The sequence below is a fragment of the Prunus dulcis genome, chromosome 7, assembly GCF_902201215.1.
Source record: "Prunus dulcis chromosome 7, ALMONDv2, whole genome shotgun sequence".
Classification (NCBI taxonomy): domain Eukaryota; kingdom Viridiplantae; phylum Streptophyta; class Magnoliopsida; order Rosales; family Rosaceae; genus Prunus; species Prunus dulcis.
This window is the reverse complement of record NC_047656.1, coordinates 15,692,165-15,718,626: the sequence shown is the minus strand read 5'-3', so window position 1 is coordinate 15,718,626 and position 26,462 is coordinate 15,692,165. Positions and strand designations below refer to the sequence as shown.

Genomic DNA, 26,462 nt, shown 5'->3' with positions numbered 1-26,462 from the left:
TTATGTCGTCTAGAGAAAAGCCTTGGCCTCTCTCGTGGCGCGCTCGGTCATAACATTTTTGCTTTCCAACGGCCACCAAATTAAAAAGGTTTTGAACGGTTTCAAATTCACTCAAAGGGTCAGTTTCGACAGACCACCAAATCTCCTCATTTTCCCTCTAAAAACCGAACCAAAAAATTAGGGGGCAAATTAATTAAATAATAAAAACCCAAAAAAAAAAAACTCTAATTAGGAGAATTAAATTTAAAACAAACCAAGAATATAATTTAAAAATTAAGTACATATTAAGTAAACTAGTAAAGTCCTGCCTAATCAGTTACATGCCTACAAACCTACCGCACCAACCCATGCAAAAGGAAAAACGAAAGAAAAAATGTACACTAACTCGGCCTGTTCGAACCGGGTTCAATCCAATCTAACCCCGGTTCACTTTGTCCTCTCTTCCCTACTTGCTAACTAAAAGTTTTAATCCTTTTTCTTTCCGCCTAACCAAAACTGGGCACCACCGGAGGTCTGGTCAAACCGGGTTCGGGCACGCCGGTGACATCCTTCTTCTTCCGCATCTCTAGAACTTTACGGTGGTGGTTCGAGTGCAACTCGCTCGAGAAAGTCGGGCTGCATGCGGGTCGATATTCCGGTAAGAGCCGACCCGACTTGTAACGTACCCCACAGGCGTTACAGAGGGTCTTGGCTCCATTGGGCCCGGTTCTCCACTGCGGGGTCTTCTGCACCCCACAATGGCTGCACCGACGAGGCGGCTGGCTCGAGCTTCCATCCACCAGTCTTCTCTTGGGCTTCTTCGGAGGCTTCTCCACTGACCCGACCGGTTCGCCGCCCGTTTCGGCTGGTTCCCGGTTCTGGGTGGTGGGGTAAATGAGCCAGGGGCTAGACGGAGACGAAGAAGAAGACGAGGAACTAGAACTCGAGGATGTCTCCGTCAACGAAGGTGACCCCAGTGACCAGACCCGGCCGCCGGTTCGGGTTCGCTTGCTTCTGGCCTTGGCCGGAACCGGAGTCTTGAAACAGGGTTTTTGGGGTAAAGGCGCTGCCGGGTCGGGACGTTTCTCGGTCTTGGGCTTCTCGGGGATGAACCCTGCCGGCAGAGACGTAGTGAATTCCGTGAAAGAATCCTCAACAAAATGAGACAACCACTCGAGGTTTTCCAAGTCGTCCGCCTGTAAAAATGGTAGCTTTTGGTCAAAAACCACAACCCAAGGCCTCAAAAAGGGTCAAAATCACCATTTTTAAAGATGGAAATTGGGAAGAGAAAGTACCGGAACGCTGAGTTCGCTGGTGGGTTCGGGCCCAAGTTCGTTTTTTTCAGACAAATCCGAGTTCTCAGGGTCCTGGGGTTGTTTCTGAGGCGGAACAGAGGCAAAGCCCTTGACTTTATCTTTATCGTCTTCCTCAGCCTCTGTTTCCACAAACCCATCTTCGTTCGAGAAGTCAAGGAGGTCATCGACTGAGAAATCGTCACAAGCGACACCGTTTTGTCCATTGACGCCGCCCCACAACAAGTCATCAAAAACCGCTTGTGAGCTCGCCTTGACAGCCATCTCCTTCCTAATACTGGTCTTCAGGGCCGCTTCCACGCATTCCATTTCAGTTTCAACCTAAGACAACAAAACCAGAAAAACCCAAAACCAAAATAAAGCAACATTCTTCCTTGCACTAAACACACAGCGGTTACAGAAAACAACAGGAGGAAACCCAAGCCTTTTTATTTGATTAATTTGAAGACAAAAATGACATTTTATCATGTATACCTGTTGTGGAGGTAGAGGTGGAGGAAAGGTTAAGGGCAGAGGAGGATGAGGAGAGAGAGAGAGGAGAGGAGAGAGGTTGAGGTTGAGGTTGAGGTTGAAGAAGAAGAAGGGATTGAACAAGTAAAGGGATGAAATTGGAATAAAAAGGAGTGGTGAGTTTGGTAAAGCATTGAATTAGGGCTGAAAGCGTCCGTGGCCTATACTAAAAGTGCCCGTTTCTTTCTCTCTCTCTTCTCTCTCCTTTAATTTACCTTTTTTTTTCTTATCTCCCCACCCATCCACTTTATATATCCACCTATACTGTTCTCTGTATTTACACTTTGGATACGTTTGCAGTCTGTCTGTACTAAATAAACCGTACTGTTCATAAATAAATATATTTGTTTTTGTAAAAATAAATAAATATGGAAAATATTATTTTTTCTGTCTGAAATTACGAGGACTGCCCTTTTGACTGGATTTTTCTTCCCTTAAACATATGGGTAGGCCAGGGCGGACCATATCCTCAGACAGCTCCCATCTTTACATAACTTCCATTTTCTTTTTTATTTTTTCTTTTAATTTTGTAATTTGTAATTTGGATTTTTGGGAGGGGGAGTGGGATAAGAATTATAGGGTGCGGTTCGTCCCACACAAACCTCTGCGTCGTGAATACCTAGGAAACCGGCACCTTTGTGTATTTTTCCTTTCTTTTTACTTTTCTTTGAGAAGGAAAGGAATTGGCCCATTTCTTTTGACTAATTTACAACATCAGCCTACCGCGTTGATCGCCGCTCGTTTTGGTCCTTCACCACTTGAAGCTTTTGTTTCCCCGCTCATTGTTTTCGCACTTTATTACGAACTCAACCGAAATTGGCGCATTGCTTATTTGTTCCTTTTTTTCTTTTTTCAAAAAAACTAAATTGAACTGGAATATATCTATTTGGCTTAGATTTTGTCGCTTACCTGATAACCGTCATATCCAGTTTTAATTAATAGTCCTTAATCGCTTGCATCGACAACTTACGATCTAAATATAGTTCATTGTTTCGGAAAAGTAAGGAAACACAATTCTTTTGTGTTGAACATTGCTTAGCTCCTTGAATTAATCCAACGACGCACATAATTAATAGTCTTAACCCTCACTTATACTCCTCAGGTAAGCGGGACTGACATTCCCTCTATTAGAGAAGGAATTCTAAATTGCATTTGCTTAAAAGAAACAAAAAACTGTAGAGTAGTAGAAATTAACAGGGTTTTCTCTATTTTCCTTCCAAAATTCTTGAGAATTTTGAGTAAATGGCGGCAATGAATATGAATACGATATGAATTGTTTGATATCATAAATCATGGCACAAACGCAGCTACCATTTGACACTTGTACTAGAAATTTCCAAAATAATTAGTACAGCTAATAATTTTCTACAACTTGTGTGATCATGACAACATATTAACGAGTTTTCTTCAAGTTGTGATTAACGCGGACAATTAATTAAAGTTATATCCAACGTGTTAATGTTTCGTGATGTGTCGTAAAACTATTGGCCCGTAAACGCAATACAATGAGTTCAAGCATATTTGACAGGTCACTAATTAGTACTGTATCCCACTTTTATCCACGTAGATACATCACCTTAATTAATTTTCCATATAAAACAAAGAAGAGAATCAGTGTATCTCAAGAAACTGAGGCAAAGCAAATTGAATTATTTTATTATTTTGGTCTGATAACCCAAATTGAATTGATCCATAAAATTTAATCAATTCATTCATGAATTGAGGCCAGCCCAGAAATTGGTACGACCAAATTTATATGGTACCCCTGGACTGGAAAACCAATCTCCAATCTGCAATGTCCATAATGATCAAAGTTCAACGACAGACATACATGGCTTAGAAGCAACCAAGGGCGCAGAAAAGTGATGATACGAACCAACGAGTCAATGACATGGGTCCAGCTTTTGTCTCCAACCTCTCCCAACTCAAATGATTCCCCTTCATTTTTATTTTTATTTTTATTTCCATATACATAGGTCTTCTTGTGTGCTGGCCACTGATCAAACCCTCATAGGTGTGAGTTCAAATTACGAAAAATACATTCGTGTGGGCAAGGTTGGGCAAGGGTGGACCAGGAAATTTTTATAGGAGTGGACTAATATGTTTTAATGGGAGATCCATTATATTGCCTTTTTTTTTTTACTTTTTAAAAGCAGGTTTACATGGTTAATTGACTATAAGTTATAGTTTTTTTTTTTATACGCAAAGAAAATGAGTGGTAGCAACTATTTTTCAATTAACAATATTTAAATTTTATGGGAGTACACATAGACGTAGAGTGTGCAGTCATATAGATCTACAATTGCTCAATCACAAGCTACAAGCATTCAACAAAACCAAGAGACAATTAGACTATATAAAAGCATATATCAAGTAATGAATAGATTAAATCAGAAAAATAACGAGTCATCAATAAAATCCTAGCAAATTGCATAAGCAAAAAATCCCCACAATTTAACACCCTAACTCTAAATCATAAAAAGATAACAATAACAATTGAAATTGTAAATTAAACAAAAAGTAAGAGAGAAACTTACTAATATTAAAGAACCCATTGGATATAGGTTGATAAAATTTTAAAGAGGAGGAGACCTACTACTTCTAAGCTCTCAAGTTCAAATATAAAGTTATAGCTTATATAGATGGGTAATAGAAAAACATGATGTTTGATGTGTGTGGGTGCCTCTAGAGATGAAATCTTATGGTTGTGATAGGCTAATATCAACAAAGAGGGGTGGACTATTTTTAATTAACTTAGGTTTGACTTATAAAATTAACATTAATTTTTTTCATCTCCAAATTTAGCACTAGGCTAGAGTCTAGCCCATGCCTAAATATGTTCTTGGATGTGGATTGTGACACTATCGCGTAATGTTATTAGATTATGTTTTTAAAAATAAAAATAACATATGCTATAACATAATATTGGTGCACGACACCACGCGACCCTCTAAACCCCTACACTATCAAACTTTATAATTTATAAAAACAAATTTGATAAATTGATATGGCCATCAAATTCCAATCTAAAATTATTATTATTTTTATTATGGCTTAATATCACAAAACGTCCCTAAGGTTTACGAAACTATCAGACTGTATCATTATTATTATTATTTTTTTTTGTCACTCGTGGTGCTCAAAGTTAGTATATGTGATCACAAATGGTCCATGCGGTTAGGTTCTGTCAAAAACTCCGTTAATTTGCTGATGTGACATATATATATCACAAAAAATTCCTGAGGTTTACACACCTTTCACAAATTGTTCATACAAATTTTTTTCATTTAAAATTCATAAAATTCTGGTTTTCTTTTTAAAATTATTTATAAAAAAAACCATTTATATAAGGATTTTAATATTGATGACCATTTATGAACCCTAAACCTTTAGTTTTTTCATTTTAAAATTTTATGAATTTTAAATTATTTTTTAAAAACTCCATTAGTTTGTTGATATGGCATATATATGAGACCACATCTATAATAATATAGTGTCACATGTATTTAAAATATAATATATATTTTTAAATCATTTAAAATTCATAAATTTTTAAAAAGATAACCAAAATTTTATGAATTTTAAATTAAAAAATTAAAAAATTTCGTAGGGACCATTTGTGATACGTGCGTGAACCTCAGGGATGTTTTGTGATAAATGTATATGCCACGTCAGCAAACTAACGGAGTTTTTTACGGAACCTAACGGCAAGGACCATTTGTGATCACACATACTAACCTTGAGGACCACGAATGACACCAAAAAAAAAAAAAAATTAAGGATGCAATCTAATAGTTTCGTAAACCTTAGAAACATTTTGTGATAATAAGCCTATTATTATTAAAGTGGCAATTTTACAGTTTGGGAAAAAAAAAAGTGGCAATTTTGCAGTTAATGCCAAACCTACTCTAATTGTTGAAAAGGACTTGAATGTCACAAGTAAGTGATAACATTATCTTATTATCTCTATCCAATCATACTTCGTCATATAATTTTTTTATCATATATAACAAAATATAATTGATTGAAATAGCAAAATAATGTTATTCTTATAATATACAAATTTTTCTCCTCACTGTCACGTGTTCCAAACCCTCTTTTAAATTATCAATGAACGCCAGTGGTTGAGTAACGCAGCTCAGCTGCGGTAGGGGTGGTTTTGTAACTTCCAGCGGAATAAAAATCGTCAATGGAAACAAAAAAACGGAAAAACAAAAACGGAGGGAGAGAGCCGGTCAAAATACGTATTTTGAGATTCCAGTAGTTGACGGTTTACTAGATGGGGATGGTAAAACAACAACATGAATAAAGAGCCGGCTTCGTAGACTTCCCCCTGTCGTTTTCAGCCGCCCAGAGTCGTTTGCTCACATGGTTGGTTACTATTGGACAGGTGACGTTGCCCAATAAAATCATACGTTATTTTTTCTTTCTTTCAATTATTAGAATTCTTTTTTTTAAGTTTTTAAAATTTGAAATTTGAAAATCAAAATTATGGATATGGTTCTGTCTTGGAAAGGAATGACGACGAAATCTTTATATTTTTATTTTTTTGGGAAAAAAAATAAATAAAAGAGTGGGCTTGAAAATGGAATGCGGATTGGCCCTCCTCGGCATATGGAGCCCAACCAGGATAAAACGGGGTGCCCCAAATGATATATATATTTTATAAAGAATGGACGGAAATGCCCTTGGAGTTGGAGCGTGCTGGTGTTTGTGATGATGGTACGGGAAAGTGAGAAGTGAAAATACAAACAGAAAGTACGGAATCTTGTGAAATTTCCAATGAAGAAGGTGACTCATGTCTTATATGTGTCTGTCCAGTGTCTTTTGTTGGTAATACGGTGCCTTCATTCATTACGGATATAAGGTATCTCCATCTATCGGAAATCCCTCATGAAGCTCCCCAACCGGCTTGGAGTAGGTTTTAAGTTCGACACACTTGAATATGTGTTCGATAGTACTATAAGTTCGACAACTATTTCTGACTCTATCCTATTGTAATTATTTAACTTTGTTGTTAGTGAGTTATCAGATTATAATTTTAGTTTTGTAAGTATCTGATCATTTATTAAACAATTAAATTGGTAGAAGAACTTTCGCACAACCTTTCTTATATGGGAGAAAACAAAATGCAGAAACATCCGAATGCTTGATAATTTGTGAATGGAAAAGGGTCATGCAAAGCACCATTTTCTTAGGTTAATTGATTGGCTTCTTCAATCCGTTTAAATTAACCACGAATCTTCCCAATAGGGTAGTATATCTCTCACACTCTTAATAAGGAGGAAGAATTGGATTTAACTCTTAATAGTAATTTACCTCTTTCACACTCTTTCTCTTGGTATAGGATGAGGTATTAGGTCTTGGATTTAACTGGGGCAAGTAATTTGAAGTATGAAGTGTAAATTTGGTTATATTCCTTTTATGTAGGGTTTTCAATATCAACATACTTAAGTTACTGCAGTCTGCAGACACGTTGGTTAGCCAAGTTGGCTAGGATACTGAATCAGTCCCCTTGCACTCAAGTTCGAATCTCCTCCTCTTTGATTATATTAATTTAAAGTAAACAAAACATACTTAAGCTACATATATTTTTTTGCTTCTTTGGAACCAGAATTGGAGAACGAAGATACGTTTGAGATGGAGGGCATAGATAAAGTGATAACACATTGAGATGTGGAGGGTGGACTCTCTCTCTTTCTCTCCCTCTCTCTGCTTCCATGATTGAGTAGATTCCCTTGATTCGTGGTCCCAAGCAAGCATGGGTAGCATTTTGAGCTGCTTGATGTGGACTGCCATGAATCTGCTTTTCAGGACAAGGGTATGCATATGCTGCAGTGAAAAGTAAATTTTTTGTCTGAGATCACTTCATCATGTGAGTGCAAACACAGTAGAAATCAGGGGTGAGATTGAAGAGGGTTTGGTATTGTAAGTGATAGATTTGATAGGTACATGAAAAATGAGAGGAGGTTTGAAAAAAAAAGGATTGGAAGTTACTTCCAAATGGTTGGGATATATTTATTGGACAACAAAAAGTGTTTTGAACAATGTTAGAACTTATAGATATAAACAACTCAGATTTCATTACAAATGCAGAAATTGTGTTTGCTGTTTTCTGCACTGTAACAATGAAAGGTAAAGAGAGTTCCTAAGGCCCATCATTCTCCATGAAGGGCTAGATAGAGCCCATCATTCAAATCAAATAGGGAAAGTTGTGCCCGGCATAATTTGGAAAACATCCATCTTGCAAACAAATGTGTATGATTTTTTGGAGCTTAAATGCTAACAGAGCCCACTTAATCTGAAGTACAACCACCTGTGACTGTCTGTCACAAACTCAATGACACATTCAAATTTGATCAAAGAGGGTCAGAGTTCAACGGTTGGAAGTTGGAACACAGAGAGAAGGAAAAAATAATTTGGGGGCTTTGACTTTTGTGTCCCGTTTCTTTCATTATGAACCCCTTTCAATTTTGAAGGTGCAAGTACTTTAATGAGCTAAGACTTCATACATCAACTGTCCAAGGAGCCTTTGATTGAGTGATATATTTGAATCAGAATACCAGACAGGATCAATTGTCAAGTTGGTTGATCAGCTTACCGCTCACAACAAATTAGCCTTTCATTTCAGTACAAGGCTAGTTAAGCAAGCATGCTGTCTCTCTCACAAACACACACGGCCACATACATAAAGACACTCACTTTCGTATTGATTTCATAGTTCCAGAGCATATGAGTGTGGTTGTTAGTCGTTGATGCATTGCGGGAGTCTATGTGCATCAACAATCACTCGCACGCAAGTGGACGATTGATGTCTCTATCTGTGCGGCTATGCCTCGCTTTCCTTGCATCACAATCATGGTTGTGCTCAATTATGGGTAACTTGTCTATATGGGTTATGTTTAGATTTGATGATCATGATCGATAGATGTATAATTGGCCTAAAAAAAGAGGAATTTCTTCTCATTTTGGCACCCCAAAATCAAGTTCCCTTTTCTCCTTTTTCGAAGATAGATAGGCACAAGCCTAGTTAGGCTTTTCGCTAGGCAAAAGTATAATGCATGTTCTTCAATATATCACATACATACGTCTCTAAAGCTATGCATGTTCAAACAAATAAACATGTGGTGTGGCCCAAATTTGACAGCAAAAACTCCTTTTGGGTTGCTTTATTTGTCCTCAGCCTTTTTCCTTTTTCTTTATATATATATATATATATATCCTTATTTGCATTTTTGTCATAGTACTTTTCGGGTAATATATTTCCAAATTTGGTTAGTCTTAAGCAAAACGTGCATGAATAGTTTTCTGTGGCACTCGTGAGACACAGATATGAACTCAACAGGACACGTGGCGAAATCAGATGAAGACTGGTGATATGATGAACATTGAGCAGCAAGAAAGGGCACGAGGCACTGTCACGTGATGGGCTGAGAAGCAGGACATGGCGGCCTTTGTAATGCAGGCGCACTAACCAAACCAGTTGCCCAAAAGCAATTTGCAATTTTTGCAGTCTTCTTCTGCACAATGCAACGCAATTTATGCCTTGGAAACTGCCAACACACGGGCCTTCGGTACTCTTATAATCTATCCAACTCGTAACTATTTCCATTTTCTGCATCATCCACTTATTACGGCTTAATTTAAAACCATATCCCACCACCATTGAGATTTGAAAGTGGAAACTCTTGATAAGTAGTTTTGTGAAACAATCATTAATGTTTATAAAGAGGGTTTGGATATTTGGACAAGGCAGTCGCTCGCTTCCTTGCACCCAAATTCGGGTCCTCCTCCCTTAAAAGTTCGAGTACTTTGATTATGTGGTATGTTGGATGTGCTCGATATGAGTATTTTTTGCAAATGTTTTGCTGGTCCCAAAGGTGTTTGTGCTTTGAGAGAAATGGTCAGAGCTTTTGCTTCTTATAACCAAAAAGAGGGTGAAAGGGGAGGAAGTGACAATAATGAACAGGTTATATATGGCATGAAAATGGTGCATGAAGCAAAGAGGGAGGAGAGTGTGCAGTGAAGCCATCAATGCAAGTTGCAGGGAACTTGTTTCTATGAACTGTCAATAAAAGCACTTTAGATTAAAGCGTGCAGCAACATATTAATTTAATATCCAGTTGAAATGTTGTTGTAAAATACAACAAAAAAAGAATCTGCACCAGCCGGGAATCGAACCCGGGTCTGTACCGTGGCAGGGTACTATTCTACCACTAGACCACTGGTGCTCTGCTTGTTAGCTGTCTAGCCAAATAAAATAATATATAATATATAATATATATATATGTTTACCTGGTGACGCTTATGCTACAAAAGGATATCAATGGTCTTTTAATTTTATATATTGACATCTCTCTCTCTGCCCTCCTATACCTACATAAATGCAACGCTTTGTTTTTCATTTATGAAACCTTTTCTTCATCAGAAATTTCTCGATATGACTGTCACACAATAACATAGTATTGCCAATTCATTTCGTTATAACACCTGTATTTATTTGTTAATACGATACTTGAAGTTCATGAAATATCAACAACCTCAAAATTTATTCCTTTCATCACCCCACTTTGTGAAGGTGATATATCCCCAAAATCAATGCAACATCAAGTACTCTTATCAGCTTAATGTTATTACTGAATTCACTGATTGGGAGTAGTAGCCGGTGTAAAGTAGTATTCTAGCTCAGAATCATAGACATAGCATATTCCAAACACAAGACACCAAAACAAACAACACAACAAGGAGAAAAATACAAGACATGGTTTGAGTCTTGAGGATGACCAGCTTACCTCAATTTGTTTCCTTACAGTATTTTAACATGTTCTAAAACTAGGGCAACGTCGTCCATTGCCCCCATGGCCTGGCCAGCATTAAGCTTTTTTTATTATTTATCTGCAACAGATTTGCTAGGGTAGTAGGTATGGACTGTGTTTTTATATTACAAGTAAATACCTGTCTCACATGGTGCTTCAAGGTGTTGAAGATTTAATTAGTCTTTGCTTTAAATCGTGAAATGTGGAGCTTAGGGCTGGAAAAATAGCCGTTAAGGGGACATTGATCTGTTGCCTCTCAAAGACTCAAACACATCAGAACTTTCAATATTTTAGTGATGCAATAGCATAAACATTTAAGCCTACACAAAAAGTAAAGATCTGAACTTTTTAAGTTTTCATCTTTAATCAGAATTTCAAGATAAACTTTAAAAATGGAAATTTTGGGGAAAATGTTAAGAGTGATTACAACGAGGAAGTGGAGCTCCACACAAGCCAGGATTATCTGCAAAAGCAGACACGGGGAAATTAGCTTTGTGAGGAGGAATTTTCCCAGACAATTGGTTTCCAGACACATCAAATTCTTGAAGATCCTTCAAATTCAGCACCTCCTTTGGAATAGTGCCACTCAAGTTATTGCTTGAAAGAAGAATTGTAGCCAATTTTGTGGCATCTGCAAACTCCATTTGTATCCTTCCAGAAAGCCCATTATGCACAAGCTTTAGGACCTGCAGCTCACTCAACTTCCCAAGTGACTTTGGTATGCTTCCTCTCAATGGGTTGTGTGATAAAACTAGACTTTTGATAGAGGTCATTGTGGATCTTTCTCCAATGTCCTCATCAATGGGGCCAGTGAACAAGTTGTTGGAAAGATCAATGGAATTAAATTGGCCAAGAGGGTTTTGGGTTTCTTTTGAGAATATTGAATCCATGTGGCCAGAGAACTTGTTGGAATGTAGATCAAGATCCATTAGAAGTGAAAGGTTTTTGAATTCAACTGGGATTGATGCATGGAAACCATTGTTTGATAAGTTCAGAAATGATAGGCTACTCATGTTGCCTATCCAATGAGGTAACTTCCCTGTCAAGGCATTGCTTGATAAGTCAAGTATGGATATAGATGATGAAGATAACCAACTTGGAAGCTGCCCTTGAATACCAGTTTTTGCCAACAATAGCCTGAAAAGCTTTAATCTTGCAAACCAGGTTGGTATACTAATCAATCCCAAAGGATTGAATGAAAGTTCCAAAGTGTCTAGCCTCTGTAGTTTTGCTAGCTGAGGAGGAATTTGACCCGAGAGTCGATTTCTCGATAAATCTAGTGTTTGTAGGTTATGTAAATTGCCAAAACTTGAAGGAATCTTGCCTGTAAAATGGTTGTTGGAGAAGAAAATGTCAGTAAGAGTTGCAAGATGGCCAATGGTTTCTGGCAGTTCTCCTGAAAATTTGTTGTTCTCGAAAATGAGCCTTTCGATCTTTGGGAGCTGGCCTAGTGATGCTGGTAAAGTGCCTCTGAGCTTGTTTTCTGATAACTGACAAAACCGCAGAGAATTGAGCCCGGAAATCGAAGATGGAATGCTTCCAGTAATCTGATTATGATTGAGATAGAGCAAGACTAATTGGGAAAGTGCACCAATGGATTGAGGAAGTCTTCCACTTATCTGATTTTCTGACAAATCAAGATACATAAGGCTCTTTAGCTTGCGAATGCTAGTGGGAATGCTACCAGAGATATTGTTCCCATGGAGATCAAGCTTTGCGAGCAACACCAACTTCCCAACTGAAGTTGGAATTGGCCCTGACAATGTATTTCCAGATAGGCCTATTTCCACAAGTGATCTCAAAGATCCAATAACAGAGGAAGGAACAGCACCAGATATATAATTGTCACCAAGAAAGAGCTTCTCCAATCGAAAAAGATTACCAAATGCAGTTGGTATTGAGCCAATGAGCTTGTTTGAATCAAGAAAGAGATGAGTGAGTTGAGATAGCTTCCCAAGTTCTGGTGGTATGGTACCCTTCAGGTCCTTGAGATTACTGAGGTCAAGAAGTTGAAGAGAGGACAAGTTTCCAATATAAGGGGACAAAGTACCAGACATGTACGTGTCGACGATGAAGTCATTGTCTGAAACAAGTCCCGAACGTGAGACATTGACAACTCTGCCGGAGGAGCTGCACGCGACACCTTCCCAGGCAGAGCAGCAGTCAGAGGAAATTGACCATGAATGCAGCAGCTTTGAAGGGTCAGAAATGATGTTATGCTTGAAATGGAGAAGGGCTTGTTTGTCTACAAAATGGCATGCTTTGGAGGCAAGAAATGAGAGGAGCTGTGAGAGAAAGAGGAGCAGCAAGGTTCTGCTGTGAATGGAAATCTTCATTTTCTTAACCTTGTAGAATTAATTGGGTGATGGAGGTGGTGTTCTATAGCTAGCTGTGCAGCAGGGAAGGAGTGAAGAGAGAGGTGGTAGGTAATTTAAAGATCAAAACTTTTTGTCATGTCTCTCATGTGTTTGAATTTATTGAACTTAAGCCTCACGCTCAAGTTCTTCTATGCTTATTTATTTTTATTCTAACTAAGATGCAAAGTACCCATTAATGTAGTGTGTGTGTGAGTTTAGTATATGATCGCCCCTCCAATAAAAAGTTCTTCAAAAAAAAAAAAATTTCTGACTAAGATAAGCAGTGCTCTCCATACTTAGTGGGAAGTGACTAGGATTTGTAATTTGGGGTTTAGCTCCACTGTGGCTAATGCTAGTTTTGGTAAGTTGGAAACGTAATCTTTTCAAACACTGGAATGAAACCAGTAGGGCCACCATGCTTGACCTGTTAAGCTTACTTATTATAGTCTGGCCGCTGATAAGTATTGTGGCTGGATCAATGTTGCCCCATGAATCATGATCATGATGCTTGTGTTGTGGAGGAGGTTTGCAGGTTCCATAACGGAAAAGAAAAATGAAGTCTGCAAATCGATAATTTAAGCATGTAGCGAAGGTTTGGTATGAAGATAATGTAAATTAACCATGGGACTACTCTTTCAAATCATGGATGCCGCCACACCACGTGTTACTAGAACATCGTCACGTGGTATAGAACATTGCTACTTGGTATAACTTCACACTTCACACCCATATTATAATACGTAGATTGGTTATACCACGAGAAAAAGGTATAAAAACTGGAAGCTGTAAAACAGTACAAGCACATTCAGCCTATACGTACATACTGTATGGTATGAATCTATTAGACATACGGTATAAAATACCAAATAGTAGATCAGAGTGGGGGCCTCAGTCCATCAGAAGCAAAGAAAACCACGTGGGCCTAGCGTTCCTGTGTCAGAGGAAGATAAAAAAAATCTAGCAGCTGCCCCTTAGTTTGATCATGTACCACCAGACAAGGACGGCCCTTCTCATTATTACCGTATTTAACACAAGATTTCCCACTTCAAAAAATAATCCAATAAAAATAAATAAATAACCCAAAAAAGAAAAAAAAGAAGCAAAAACAGAACCAGAGGAAGCAATCAAAATTAGTAATTTTTATGTCATAATGTTACAAATAATAACGTTTTGATCATGGGATTATTGGGCCGAAGCTTCTGCACTCAGAAAGCGATTTCTGGTCACCACCTTGACAAAAAAAGAAAACTCTCGGGCATCTGTACAAGCAGTTATCGGCCAAACCCACATTTGCAGAACCCGGTTTGAGCCCCAGCAACGGACCCGGGATGGGTCCGAATAAGTAATTCCCGCCCAGCAACAGCCTCTCGAACGCCGAGACTCCGGATCCGGGTACGGCCACTTTGAAGGCGTACTGGGTCGGAATCATACCCATGAACTTGTTGTTCTCCAATGTCAAAGCAGAGAGCTTTGGCATCATGGGCAGGAAAGATGGCAGGAGACCTTTGAGCTGGTTGTTGCTGAGGTCCAGGGCAATCATCTCGCTCTGGGTGCCCAGAGAAATTGGGGGCTGTACGGACGAGAATTGGTTGAAAGAGAGAGTGAGTTGCTGGAGTGATGGGTGCTCGAAGAGGTAAGAGGGAACAGAGCCACCGAGTTGGTTGTGACTCAGATCGAGCACCTGCAAAAAACCCAAGTGTTTGATATTTTCCGGGACTGTTCCTTGCAAGCTGTTGTTTCTCATGGAGATTTGGAGCAGAGAGCTCGGGAGGGTTAATGGGATTTGCCCAGAAATGACGTTGTTGCTGGCGTCCAAGTAGAAGAGGTTTTGCAGAGAACCCAACTCGGGCAACTCGCCGCTGAGTTGGTTCCCCTGAAGCTCGAGTCGTTTTAAGCTCGCCAGCCGATTCAAACTCGGTGGGATTGCGCCGTGGAGACTGTTGCTGTCGAGGTAAAGCTCCTCAAGGTTGGAGAGTGATCCGATGGATGCGGGTATGGAGCCAGAGAAGGAGTTTCCGGAGAGACCGAGTCGAGTCAGCCGAGTCAGGTTGGAGAGCGAGTCGGGGATTGAACCGGAGAAGAAGTTGTTGGAGAGGTCGAGGGTTTGCAGGTAAGGGAGGTTCCAGGAGATGGAGGAGAGTGAACCGGAGTAACCGGCTTGGTCGAGGCTGAGCTCGGTGAGTCGACTTGTTGCTGAGTCGACCAAGTCACACCTGAAGCCGCAGGTGAATCGGTCGCTGAAAATATTGTCGCAGGGGTCGAGCTTGAAGTCCCATGAGCTTATGCATGAGCCTGGGCTCACTGAGGTGGGGTCCAGAGCGTTCTTGAGCTCCTTGAGAGCTTCTATATCTCCCCAGAAGGTCTTTGATTCTGCGCCAAGTAGTTGCAGGGTTGTGACTGTGATTAGCAAAACAGCAAGGGACGAAGAAGATGGAGATAAATTGCTAGGAACACCCATTTGGTGTTTTTACTCGAGTGATGATGGTGGACCGTTTGTAGGTTTGAGGGAATATGAACGAAGATAAGGGTTATGGAGTTTGAGCAAGGACAGCAGGGTTGATCAGGACCGTTGATTTCGGTGGAAAATCAGAATGAGAATTCTGATGTGGGTGAGAGAGAGAGAGAGAGAGAGAGAGAGAGAGAGAGAGAGCTTTTGCAAAAACTCTTTTTGTATTTGGGGTCAGAGAGTTCAGAGATCTTTATATGATGAGTGGTTTTCTCACGGGCTCACGGGCACTTGTCACAGAAATGGAGAGAGAGAGAGAGAGAGAGAGGAAGAAGGTCGTGTGTTGGTCCTAGAGTGGACACCTTGGCTGTATGTATACGGATACAGTGACGTGTGTTTTGTTGGCTGAAGCTGAGAGTTGTTATTACTACTGTCGAGCTGTCGTTGTTTTTCTATATCCATGGCCATAATTTTCATAATAAAATGCAAGAGATAATGCTAAAATATTTAAGAGTTGGATAAAAATGAGGAACCAACTAACTTAATTTTTTAGACTCTAGTCCTGATCGAGTTGAGATGTGGATTGGCTCGTTGATGCAAAATGTGGGCTCGTATATTGAGCCCATGATACTCTCATATATTGAGCTCATATTCTTTCACACCAAAAATGTTTCAACAGTTTCTATAAATTAGGTTAATTGATTGTGTTTGTGTAGAACGATGCGATTTTCTTTTGCCTTCTTTATGCCAATATGCTTTGGACATCGAATAGGTTCTTTTGCCTTTGCCTATAAGCCACTCGGAATGGCCTCTTTACACAAAAGCAGAACCTACCGGTAAAAAGAAAAAAGAAAAATAGGTGGTTGGGCATTGGAATCAAATGCCAGCAGCACGTGGAATCTAATCCCCTTTGATTCAGTTGTTACAAAGAGCGAGCTCTAAGTTGGTGGGTGATTTTAGCAACCGATATCACTAATGTCAAATCGAGCGGTTGAATTAAGCACTTTTATTATTAGAGCTTATTAGAGCTAACAAACTTGAAAATACAGCAAACTTTCCAGAAAGCCACCCCATTTCCACCAAGCAGATTCGCGTTTGGTATTTCCAAGTCCAACCAACCACCATTCATGAAGATCCTTCAGAATTCCTACTGTGAATTTGGGAAATTAAGCTTGCAAACAGGATGAGTAATGCTAGAGACAGCCATCGACGGGCACGGTGGGTGGCTGTCAGCCGTCGATAAGCATGATTCCTGCAGTGGGGTCCCAGTCAACGATGTACACTAAGCGACTGCCTTTATCATTCCTCAAACAAAATAGGGACCAAGAAATACATCAATTGTCAAAATCCTAGTTGTCTCTTGGTGGGGGTTCGGGCTAATGATAAACGGCAAACGTCAACCGTTGAATAACAAACTACCATCAAAACATTGGGCAAAGGCAAGTTGAAATAACAAGGGAGCTGGTAATTCCTGTTAGCAGTGGTTACATAATTAGCAGTTATTTACTTATTTATTTATTTTTGTAATACATCTTTTCTCAACTAATTAATTATACATACATAGAGGTAAATTAATAAATGCCTATACATTCTATAATCGAGCATACCAAGTATGAATCTATTTTTAAAAAAAAAATTGGAACAAGAAAAGTCACCTTTACAATTTTCTCCACTTATGGACCTCTCCCAGGCGACCATTCAAACTTGGTGTATTTGTGATTTATCTCAAAGACAAAGGCCATTTCCCTAATCTGCAGATTGTAATAAACAATAAATCAATTGGGCTGTCATAAGCCAAGAACACGAAAACAATCCATTAATGAATACTAAATTAGTAGGAGCAAGCATGTTGGGGGAAGCTGGAACAAGTGCGGTAGCATAAGAGAAAGCAGAAACTTTGAAGGACGACAAGAGAATCCTACGAGGATATCAGCTGTTTTAGAATTAAGGATGGGAAACCATTACCCTCCTTCATTCTAATCACTTGAACCAAGACCAAGAAGCATATGCTTGAGACAACCCAGAACAAGGAATAAATAGAACTAAAGTAACTAGAGATTTGAAGTGTGACCAGAAAAATAGAAAACCATTTACCTCAATCAAGTTACTTGAACTAAGGCTAACAAGCTGTCCAATAGTAACTTCTTTGCCGTTCAAAAAAATTGAACCCTTGCCAAGATTCTTCAAAGAGAAAGAACCATCTCCTTCCATCTTTATCACGGCCTAGAGAATAAGTAAAAATAGTCATACGAATGTCATAGCCAAATTTCTTGAAAGGAATTTAAAAACAACTAGGACAAACAATTAGTACTTCCACTTTGGTCTAACATGCTGCAATCAGACTTGTGGAGACAATGGCCAAATTCACATGCTTCATCAGGTCGGATATTTAAAAAATAACATTAAAGAGAAAAATAGGGGTTTAAGATCATTAACCATTTATACATATCAGATTCTAATCTACAATCTTCGCCCTTCTCATTTTGTCCGTTTTCACTCCTTCCTTACAATATGCTTCATTTCTCCTTATGTTTACTCAATTACCAAAGCGCAAAAATAAGGGGGAGGACTGCAAATGGATAAAATGGGAATGTGGAAATCACTACCCTTATTTAATAATACCCTTCACAAGATAGGGTGTAATGTTAAAAAACTAGTTATTTGACATCTCAATCCCATTCTACCGTTTGTATGAATTATCAAAGAGCAAGTAACTGGTTTAATATAAGCTGACCATCAACAAATGCAAGTCCTGGAAACAATTACATTAGGAGAACAAAACAATTCTCACCTGCCGTCTAGATATTTTGTTGTGTAGCCCTTCCTTTCCCAAATCAATATCAACTTCATTATCTTCTGTTGCCCGGCCAAGTATTACCTGCAAAGTAGGAAGAGGTTGCAATAAGGTCTGCAAAGGTGACGTGTGATTCTGAATCAGAACTTTAAAATTTGACAAACATACCTCAGTTTTCTTAATATATTCCTTTACATGGCGACCATACAATACAGCAAGTGCACCTTTAGATGCAAGGTCTCTTTGCATAGAGGATCGTGCACACTGTTCTAATCTCATAATATGCCTTTTAGAATCCTCATCTTGATATGCTGAGGCTGGAAATAACAAGGAAAAGAATTTTAAAAGAAAATGAAAACTATATTTGAACATAATGGCAGACATGCTATACATTCAACAGTTACATTTAAGACTGAATGGCTGATATGTTCTCCTTCTCAATAACCAGATAAAAATGAAATATAAAATCATGAAAGGTGGTTTTTGTAATCTTTATCACTTAAAAACTTAAATATAGATGTTTAAACCATAACAAAGGCCAGTACATAATGCAGAGTAGATTTATACATAATGCAGAGTAGATTTATCTTACATTAAAAAAATGACAAGTATAATATAGTTCTTGACATCTAAAATCATAGAATTTATACTAACATGGAAATCTTAATAAAGCTCACTTATATATAAGAGTAGCTTTCTTCATATAAGATATCAAAATTCAGAATTGATTAGAAACAGAAGCAGAAGGATCATCAGATACTAGCACAGCACCCAAATTAGAGGAGTTACCTATTTTACTGAAATATGAATCCTGATCATCTGGACATAAATCCATCTCAAGTATCTGAAAAATAACATAAACAAGTTACAGAAGGCAGATCCTAGAAATGAACTTAGTAGGACATAATTATTACCATCTGTTCAATATCAGATGTTATTAACAAAATTAGCTAATCAACAAATGATGTAGGATATGGGTGAATCGAAGATTTTGATAGTTTAGCGCAAGCGAAAACAAAGAAAACAGAGAATTAAACGACCAGACCTATCCTTGCTTGTTCAACAAAATTATTAATGCTTACCATCTGTTCAATATCAGAAAAATAGGGAATGTCAGCATCATCATCATCAACATCGTCATCAGATTCTTCCTCAGATTCTTCACAATCTAGTGCTGAGGGGTTGGCTTCTGGTTCTAGAAAAGTCATTTTAGTAGAACCTGGCTCTGTGATTACGGGTGCAAGTTCTGCAACTGTAGATGAAGCAACTATTCCCTGTTTAGAACAACCACCTTTAGTGATATATTTTTGCAATAGAAACCAAGAACTTCATAAAGTAATTACATATGAAATCCATTGTATGAAGTGACCCCAGATAAAAATTAACCTCTTCTTTTAGCACTCGATTTGGGATAGACTTAGGAGGTTGATGTGCTGATCTGCATTGGCTTGGGTCGGCGGTGACATTTTTATCATGTTTGGAGACTGAAGCTAGACCGTTACTATCACCATATGCAGCTTTAATTCCAAAAGAAACAAGTGCATGGTTGGGGCTGTTTTCTGTAATTGTGTCATGTCCTACCATCCGAGGAACCTTAAAAGGTTGTGCAGGATCTTCTTCTTTTGTCAAGGTTATTGTTTGTTGATCACATTTTCTTTTGCCAGTAGAGGACGCTAACCCACTAGCTTCTTTTAAGGTTGGCTGCACTACAGCATGAACTGTTCCAGTAGGTGGAAATATATCATCGTTGCATGGGATTTCAGGGTCCTCGGTATTCAATGTGCAAATCATATCTTTCTCACGAAGTTCAGGAGTAAGAGGATTTGGCACTGATGTAGATGATGGATTATTGGCTTCAGCAGAAGAAATATCACGCTGCTCGTCATGCAGAGAGTGAGACGGTTTAGCGGAAACATCCATCTCGGCAGCATGCACATTGTGTGAAACATCCTGGCATGTTTCTGAAATCAAATTTTGTGGTTGACAAGAGTCGGGCATCTTGGCAGTATGCACATTGTGTGAAACATCCTGGAATGAGTCTGAAATCAACTTTTGAGGTTGACATGGATCAGGCACAACATATTCATGAACATCTTTGGGAGAACTCAATGGAATCGGCTTCAGGCTTTCATAAGAGGACTTATCCATTGACTCCTTTCCATTTACATCCATGAAGGTGAGCTCATCCTCATTCGTAAGGTATATATCTGCATAATCACCTCCGGAGATTGTTACAGACCTATTCAGTTCATCGCAAACTTCTCTATCATTCAACATTGTCTCAGAATGGACAACTTCATATTGAGATGAACCACCATCCGCATCATCAGGAACTACCAATGTCTTTTTGGCATCCTCACCATTAACCCCGAGGCTCACATCAATTGGCATTTCTGGTGCTGGTACATCCTCAATCGTTTTCCAAAGAGGCTCATCTGTCGATGCATGCGATGGCCCTATATCTTCCACATCCAGGGCATTTGCAAAATCAATTAAATCATCTCCCTGAGTAGGCAAATCTTCACAAGCAGGATCGTGGAAAAAAGTATCCTCTCCTAATCCATTCGGCAATAATGAAACCTGTTCCACAAATACATTAGGGCACCCTTCCCTCACAACTCCCTCCACACCATGATTTCCAATTGAGACACACTCTCCAGCACGAAATGCATCCTCAGCATTGCTCTCATTGTCATTGCAATCCATAAACAAGGGTTGATTATGATCTCCAACCCCAAAATTTTCCTCTAAATCCTTGCCATTATCAAGGTGTGGCGCGAACAGAAAATTGGGATCGAAAATTTTTTTGTGATAAGAGTTAGGATCAACGGAATTAGAAGTGCGGAGTCTCTTCTGCATAGCATAATAGTGTTTGCGTATGCTTTCGCCTTTTCGCTTTGAATCCCTAGAACTGCCGACTCTACTAGACTTGAACGCTGCGCTGGAATTGCAACCTTCGACTTCCAGCATCCGAAACGAGGCCTCGGCCGAGATATCGGCATCGTAGAGGAGCGAGGACCACCGCTCTCGCAATTCCCGGACCGAGAACTTGCGCGAAAATCGCACAGCTCCTTTGGCAAGTGCTTCCAGAGAAGCACCTGCCTGCAAATTGTCAAAAAGCACCAAACAGATTCAAAAATCAAATTTAATTAACTAATCACTCTAATGTGAAAAGGCCAAATTCGAAACAGAAGATGATGATACTAAAGTGGCAGTAACGACAATAATTGAAAAGTAAAAGGACTGAAATGTGAAATGCTGAAATTGAGCGAAAATTTGCAGAGAAGTACCTCCATGGCCTTCTTCAAGCGAAGGTCGTCTTCAGGGATCCAAGGAGGAGCCGAGGCCGCTGCTTCCATGTGGCTTTGGTCCCTCTGAAATCGTTTTGAAAATTGAACTTGAAATTGAATTCTAAGCTCTTCGTTTTCAAAATTTGAGAGATCTCCGTGGATTTTGAGGCCTCGAGAGCTGTTAATTTCTGAGAGTGGTGGAGAGAGAGTCGCAGCGTCTGAGTCACTGAGTCGACCGAGTTCTGGCGAGTGAAAAGTGGCAAAGGTGAAAAGCACCGGCTGAGTTGTCCGACTTTACGAACACGCGCGTAACGGTTCACGAACTCGTTGCTGAGTTAAATCTCCGTTTTGATTATTATTCGCATTGCTTTCGCTCAGTTTTTTTCTTTTCCTATTTTAATATTAATTCTTTTGGGATAGAATATTGATTTCGCTGTGATTTGATTGCACAATTTTTTCAGCGTTAATTTGCTACCTGTTAGCGACACTCTGTAATTTCATTGGTTGACTTTTCTTATCGGTTTCGTCCGAGAAACAAATATGGTTTCACCACATTAATTTTCTTCTTTCTAAAATTGTACTTCAGTTTAAATAAGCGACGCCGTTTTCAGAGTGGCAATACGCAAAGAGAAGCCCAAGCCCATGCCCGAGAAAATGAGCCCATTAACGTCTTTCTCTATTGAAAGATCAGTTGTATTTTTAGTTTGAGTAACGCTACGGGCACCAACTTATTTACCAACTTTTGGATACCAACACATGTGGCACATGACATGGCAACCTATGTCATCTGCCACCTCATTTATTTTAATTACATAATTTATTATATAAATAAAAGAAATTCTTTTTTCTTTTTTCTTTTTTCGGTGTGAAATTCTTTTATTTATATAACAAATTATGTAATTAAAATAAATGAGGTGGCAGATGACATAGGTTGCCATGTCATGTGCCACATGTGTTGGTATTCAAAAGTTGGTAAACAAGTTGGTGCCCGTAGCGTTATTGTTTTAGTTTTTGAGTACAAAGTTTACTCATACTTTTTGGAGTAAGCATCTCAAATATTCCAGTTTTAAAAAGGAAAAAGGCAAATATAGCCATAAAATCATACAAACAGAGTGAAATGTCATCCAAAACCAGCATTTTTGCACAATTTAACATTATGACACGCGTTACACTAAAACTCACGCAATGGTCAAGAAGCTAGTTGATTTGACAAATTAACATAATATACTAGAATTTGAAGAAAAACAAAAAGTATTATTGTGTATCAATTAGGTCATAATTGATAAACCAATCCCTCTATATCTTAAATGGAAAGGTTGCTAGAGTTTGGAGCCAATACCATGATCAAGATCACACTCAAAACACTATCAATAGCAGTGTCAGTCAAGATACATTATGGAATACAAACATTATACAAACAAAAAAACCCACAAGCAAGAAGGGCACTCAAATTCATTTCAGTTCTTTGGGGCCATTCTCTTAATGTTTCATAAAACATATATATATGCTTCTATTTTTAGAAAGATTACCAAGTCTAAGTCATTGCCTAATTACTTAGTGGCAATTAATCATCCATGGATCGATCAAGCGAGGCGCAGATCTTGCAGATGAGTAATGGAGGAGCCAAGCGAACTTCCTCCGTGGTGGTGGAGGTTAGCGTGGTCACGGATGTCTTGGTGGAGGTGGATAGTGAACAAGTTGGACGCCCCATTTGCCAATGCAACCGCAGATTCATATTCTCCCTCATTGTCCACGTACCCATATTGTGGATCCTCAGAGGCTACTTCCTGATCAAACTCCAAATTTCCAAACAAAATTACTCAATCAATCAAAAGGGCTCCACATATAAAACTTAATTATTAGAAACATAATTAATTTTTCAGGGTGCATATATAAATGCTTGCTTACATAACCATGTAGCATATTTCCTCTTCTTTCCTGCAAGTTCTTCACCTGCAGCAGTGGGATTAATTAACAACACTACCAAATATATATACATATATAGAAAACTATCCAGTAAAAATTCTTAATTACCTTCTTCTTGCAGGTCTCCGTCTGAGTTTTGAGCACGTGGTACTGTAAAGAATCCAGCAAAAAGATTAACCTCACACACAAACTTCCATAACAGCTGATTGACAGAGATTATTAAGGCTTCCTTTTGTTACCCTATCTTCTCTGAAATTCTACAAAATTGTTTTATTAATGGGGATTTAAAATTTTCAGGATAAACACACACAAAAGACTGGAATTTCTGAAACCCTAAGTTAAGATTTTTGCAGATCCATGTTAATGGGGATTTAAAATTTTCAGGATAAACACACACAAAAGACTGGAATTTCTGAAACCCTAAGTTAAGATTTTTGCAGATCCATGTCCAAGCAACACCAATTGAACTTTGTGATTAACTTCTAATAGCAAAAACGAAAAGTTAGAAACAAAAATCTGACCTTCCTTTCACGTATGGCCTCCAAGGAAGAAGCCATCTTATCCTCCAGAGAACGCAGCTGATCATAGGTCAGGCCGTTGAGATCATGACCCAACCTCTGCCTGTTAATTTCACAAATATATAATAATATTAATTACCCTAATCAGAAATATTCATCCACTCAACAATAAATTGATTTCTTCTTTTGCAGTTTCCCAATTACCTGATCTCTCTCCTCAGCTTATTGTTGATCTCTTTCAGTTTCCACAAGGTGTCTTTCATTGCCTGCATCCACCAAGAAGCAAACAAATTAACCAGAAAAAAAACTAACAATTATTTATTATTTTTATCTATATATAAAAAAGAAAAAAGATAAAAAAGAGAAGATAAAATAATTAAGAGGATATGTGCTTGGTTAACCTGGTAGTGTGAGCTCCACAGATCGACCCCCAAAGTTTTTTGGTAATCATCATACATCCTCTTGGTCCTGTTACATATAAAAAAATTAAACAAATTAAACAAATCGAAGTGGAACAAAAGGAAGGAGAAAATTAATTAAAGAACAAAATAAAAATAGGGTTTGATGAGAGAGAGAGAGAGGACGTACGAGGTGGTAGGGCTAATATACTCGTGCATTTTACCAGTGTTGGAGAGCATGATGAGAGAGACCCTGGCATCACAGAGGACGGTGAGCTCCTGAGCCTTCTTGAAAATCCCATTTCTTCTCTTGGAGTAGGTCACCTGCCTGTTTGTGTGGTTTTCGATCAGCTTGATCTCAATCTTCCCACGACCCATGTTTCCTCTCTCAATTTCCTCTATTTTTTTCTTTCTTTGAAAATTTCTAGGTCCTTGGATCTTTTTTAATTTCTGAACAAATGGGGGAAGAGGGTTGGTTTGTTTATATAATGAAAGTGAAATGAGGAAGAAGAGAGGGTTTCTATATCGGGAAAGTGAGATGAAAAGTTAGTTTGTAGGGTAACCAAGAATGTCGTTGCTGATAAACTGCTAACTGTGTTAACTGCTAAGTAGTGTCTTGTAAAGCTTTATGTATAGATAGCTAGTAGCCCTTGTAGACAGACATAGCTTTAGGCTTTAGCTAAAGCTAGCTATAAGGTTAAATTTTACACTGTTGAGACCATGACAGCACAAACACAAGCGTGCTTGTTGCTAAGCTCATCAGTTGAAGTTGATCAAGGCCACTTGAGTTAGTGAGATGAGCTCAAAATTTATAAAGAGTTTGGATACTAATATACTTTTTTTCAAAGTTTCAAAATGAGTTAGTTTTAAGTGATGAAATTTTTAATATGAAGGTTGAGATTAGAGGAGATAGGAAAAGTTAGGAATTAATTAGTTGGGATGTGGGTTAAATCTGCGTATATGCATATATAACTAATGTATTTATAAAGTAACACGTGATAAGAGAAATAAACATAAAAATGTATACATTCATCTCTGACATAAAAAGTTAACGATTCTTTCAATTTTAAAGTGGAGACTTGAAGTATGTATCTTTATACATATCTTTGAGTCTCTCTTTTGAGACTGAAGCTACAAGCCAGGCTCATCATGTTCAAGGTGTAAATCTCTAATTTACTTTGACCTCAATATCGAGGTTGAATGAGTGAGAGACTTCCAAGATATTAACGTTGTGGGTTAGCACACATCTTATGTCCCATCTCTCTCTCTCTCTCTCTCTCTCTCTCTCTCTCTCTCTCTCTCTATCTCTCTCTCTCTCTTCATAGGAGAGACAGGGCTTCTGAAATATCATCAGAATGAGTGAATGTAAATGACCTCTCTGTAATTTAAAAGCTTCATGCCTATATATATATATATATATATATATATATATATATGCATGCCTTGGTTTTAGCTCTTGATATTTTCACAATCTGTGATACGGAGTACTTATTGGCTTCTTGTTTTTGTGTTAGTTTTCTTAAGAGGGCATCTCTTGGACTGCCGATCACTTCATTGGGTTCATATATTTGCCTTAACAATATGTTTAATTAAGCAAAACTTGCTTCATAGGCCGATTGCTTAAAATGGCTCCTAGGCTATCTACCTTGTGGATTTGATTCTGGGCTGCACAGAAACTGATTTGATTGGACAGCCAGCAATTAGGCAATTTCCAACCCAATGCCCATGACATCCCTAAAATAGAAAAGTAAATAGAGAAAAATTGTTCTTCTTTCAAATACAAGGCAAAAAATGGAAAGTGCATTGTATGTACATAGGAGGATGTTGGTCATGTCAAAAAGCAACTAATTCAAATTGTTTGGGGGATGTTGGCCTCTTTGACTCACAACATATAGAAGGTCTTATTAATGACTGTTTAAGCAAGTGACTCTTAAACGACATGTCTTATTAACGATCAGAAATCATCCACTTACGTGCGTACCATCTCGGTTATCCTATGAGAGAGTAGCATGGCGCAAATCTAAAGTTTCTGTTCTAAATTCTAATGTTTTTTCTTCTTCTCCAAATTTAGGCTCAAAGCCAAAACATGGAAGCCCGGGCTTGCCTCTACTATGG

The 26,462-nt window shown here is 38.5% G+C and overlaps 5 protein-coding genes and 1 non-coding gene across 12 annotated transcripts; all 6 read right to left on the bottom strand.

The window, feature by feature from the left end:
* Positions 1-237: 237 nt before the first annotated feature.
* Positions 238-2,053, bottom strand: LOC117635895 (GATA transcription factor 5-like). Of its 2 annotated transcripts, XM_034370272.1 has the most exons (3): positions 1,767-2,053; positions 1,275-1,613; positions 238-1,175 (listed from the first exon to the last, which is right to left on the bottom strand). In XM_034370272.1, exons 2-3 carry the CDS (start codon positions 1,599-1,601, stop codon positions 486-488), a joined length of 1,017 nt encoding a protein of 338 aa, XP_034226163.1. In that variant the 5' UTR covers positions 1,602-1,613; positions 1,767-2,053; the 3' UTR covers positions 238-485. The 2 variants fall into 2 exon arrangements, with proteins under 2 accessions (XP_034226163.1, XP_034226164.1); XM_034370273.1 differs by having other exon boundaries at positions 1,275-2,001.
* Positions 2,054-9,962: 7,909 nt separating this feature from the next.
* On the bottom strand, positions 9,963-10,033 carry TRNAG-GCC. The gene has a single exon. It is a non-coding gene; the product is annotated as a tRNA-Gly (tRNA).
* A 998-nt stretch (positions 10,034-11,031) lies between these two features.
* LOC117635455 (LRR receptor-like serine/threonine-protein kinase FLS2) lies at positions 11,032-12,954 on the bottom strand. The gene has a single exon (XM_034369769.1). It carries the CDS (start codon positions 12,952-12,954, stop codon positions 11,032-11,034), a length of 1,923 nt encoding a protein of 640 aa, XP_034225660.1.
* Positions 12,955-14,079: 1,125 nt separating this feature from the next.
* Positions 14,080-15,702, bottom strand: LOC117634092 (leucine-rich repeat receptor-like serine/threonine-protein kinase BAM3). Its single transcript, XM_034368010.1, has one exon. It carries the CDS (start codon positions 15,431-15,433, stop codon positions 14,150-14,152), a length of 1,284 nt encoding a protein of 427 aa, XP_034223901.1. The 5' UTR covers positions 15,434-15,702; the 3' UTR covers positions 14,080-14,149.
* Positions 15,252-21,909, bottom strand: LOC117634090. Of its 5 annotated transcripts, none has more exons than XM_034368009.1 (9): positions 21,506-21,909; positions 19,602-21,317; positions 19,298-19,489; positions 19,005-19,059; positions 18,384-18,532; positions 18,213-18,299; positions 17,516-17,644; positions 17,077-17,172; positions 15,252-15,345 (listed from the first exon to the last, which is right to left on the bottom strand). In XM_034368009.1, the coding sequence occupies exons 1-8, from the start codon at positions 21,572-21,574 to the stop codon at positions 17,095-17,097; spliced, it is 2,475 nt and encodes an 824-aa protein (XP_034223900.1). In that variant the 5' UTR covers positions 21,575-21,909; the 3' UTR covers positions 15,252-15,345; positions 17,077-17,094. The 5 variants fall into 5 exon arrangements, with proteins under 5 accessions (XP_034223900.1, XP_034223899.1, XP_034223898.1 ...); XM_034368008.1 differs by lacking the exon at positions 15,252-15,345 and adding an exon at positions 16,413-16,715; XM_034368007.1 differs by lacking the exon at positions 15,252-15,345 and adding an exon at positions 16,413-16,673.
* An 893-nt stretch (positions 21,910-22,802) lies between these two features.
* On the bottom strand, positions 22,803-24,953 carry LOC117634664 (agamous-like MADS-box protein TM6). 2 transcript variants are annotated; one of them, XM_034368847.1, is made up of 7 exons: positions 24,538-24,857; positions 24,351-24,417; positions 24,154-24,215; positions 23,953-24,052; positions 23,540-23,581; positions 23,414-23,458; positions 22,803-23,301 (listed from the first exon to the last, which is right to left on the bottom strand). In XM_034368847.1, the coding sequence occupies exons 1-7, from the start codon at positions 24,723-24,725 to the stop codon at positions 23,089-23,091; spliced, it is 717 nt and encodes a 238-aa protein (XP_034224738.1). In that variant the 5' UTR covers positions 24,726-24,857; the 3' UTR covers positions 22,803-23,088. The 2 variants fall into 2 exon arrangements, with proteins under 2 accessions (XP_034224738.1, XP_034224739.1); XM_034368848.1 differs by having other exon boundaries at positions 22,853-23,292; positions 24,538-24,953.
* Positions 24,954-26,462: the final 1,509 nt, after the last annotated feature.

Coding starts and splice junctions, on each gene's coding strand:
- LOC117635895 (XM_034370272.1), bottom strand. CDS start 1,601: ATGGAATGCGTGGAAGCGGCCCTGAAGACCAGTATTAGGAAGGAGATG. Junction 1,176..1,274: donor CCAGCGAACTCAGCGTTCCG/GTACTTTCTCTT, acceptor CCATTTTTACAG/GCGGACGACTTGGAAAACCT.
- LOC117635455 (XM_034369769.1), bottom strand. CDS start 12,954: ATGAAGATTTCCATTCACAGCAGAACCTTGCTGCTCCTCTTTCTCTCA.
- LOC117634092 (XM_034368010.1), bottom strand. CDS start 15,433: ATGGGTGTTCCTAGCAATTTATCTCCATCTTCTTCGTCCCTTGCTGTT.
- LOC117634090 (XM_034368009.1), bottom strand. CDS start 21,574: ATGGAAGCAGCGGCCTCGGCTCCTCCTTGGATCCCTGAAGACGACCTT. Junction 18,300..18,383: donor AATATATTAAGAAAACTGAG/GTATGTTTGTCA, acceptor CCTACTTTGCAG/GTAATACTTGGCCGGGCAAC. Junction 17,645..18,212: donor ACAAAATATCTAGACGGCAG/GTGAGAATTGTT, acceptor CTTATTCTCTAG/GCCGTGATAAAGATGGAAGG.
- LOC117634664 (XM_034368847.1), bottom strand. CDS start 24,725: ATGGGTCGTGGGAAGATTGAGATCAAGCTGATCGAAAACCACACAAAC. Junction 24,418..24,537: donor TATATTAGCCCTACCACCTC/GTACGTCCTCTC, acceptor TATATGTAACAG/GACCAAGAGGATGTATGATG. Junction 23,582..23,952: donor AGGCCATACGTGAAAGGAAG/GTCAGATTTTTG, acceptor GATTCTTTACAG/TACCACGTGCTCAAAACTCA.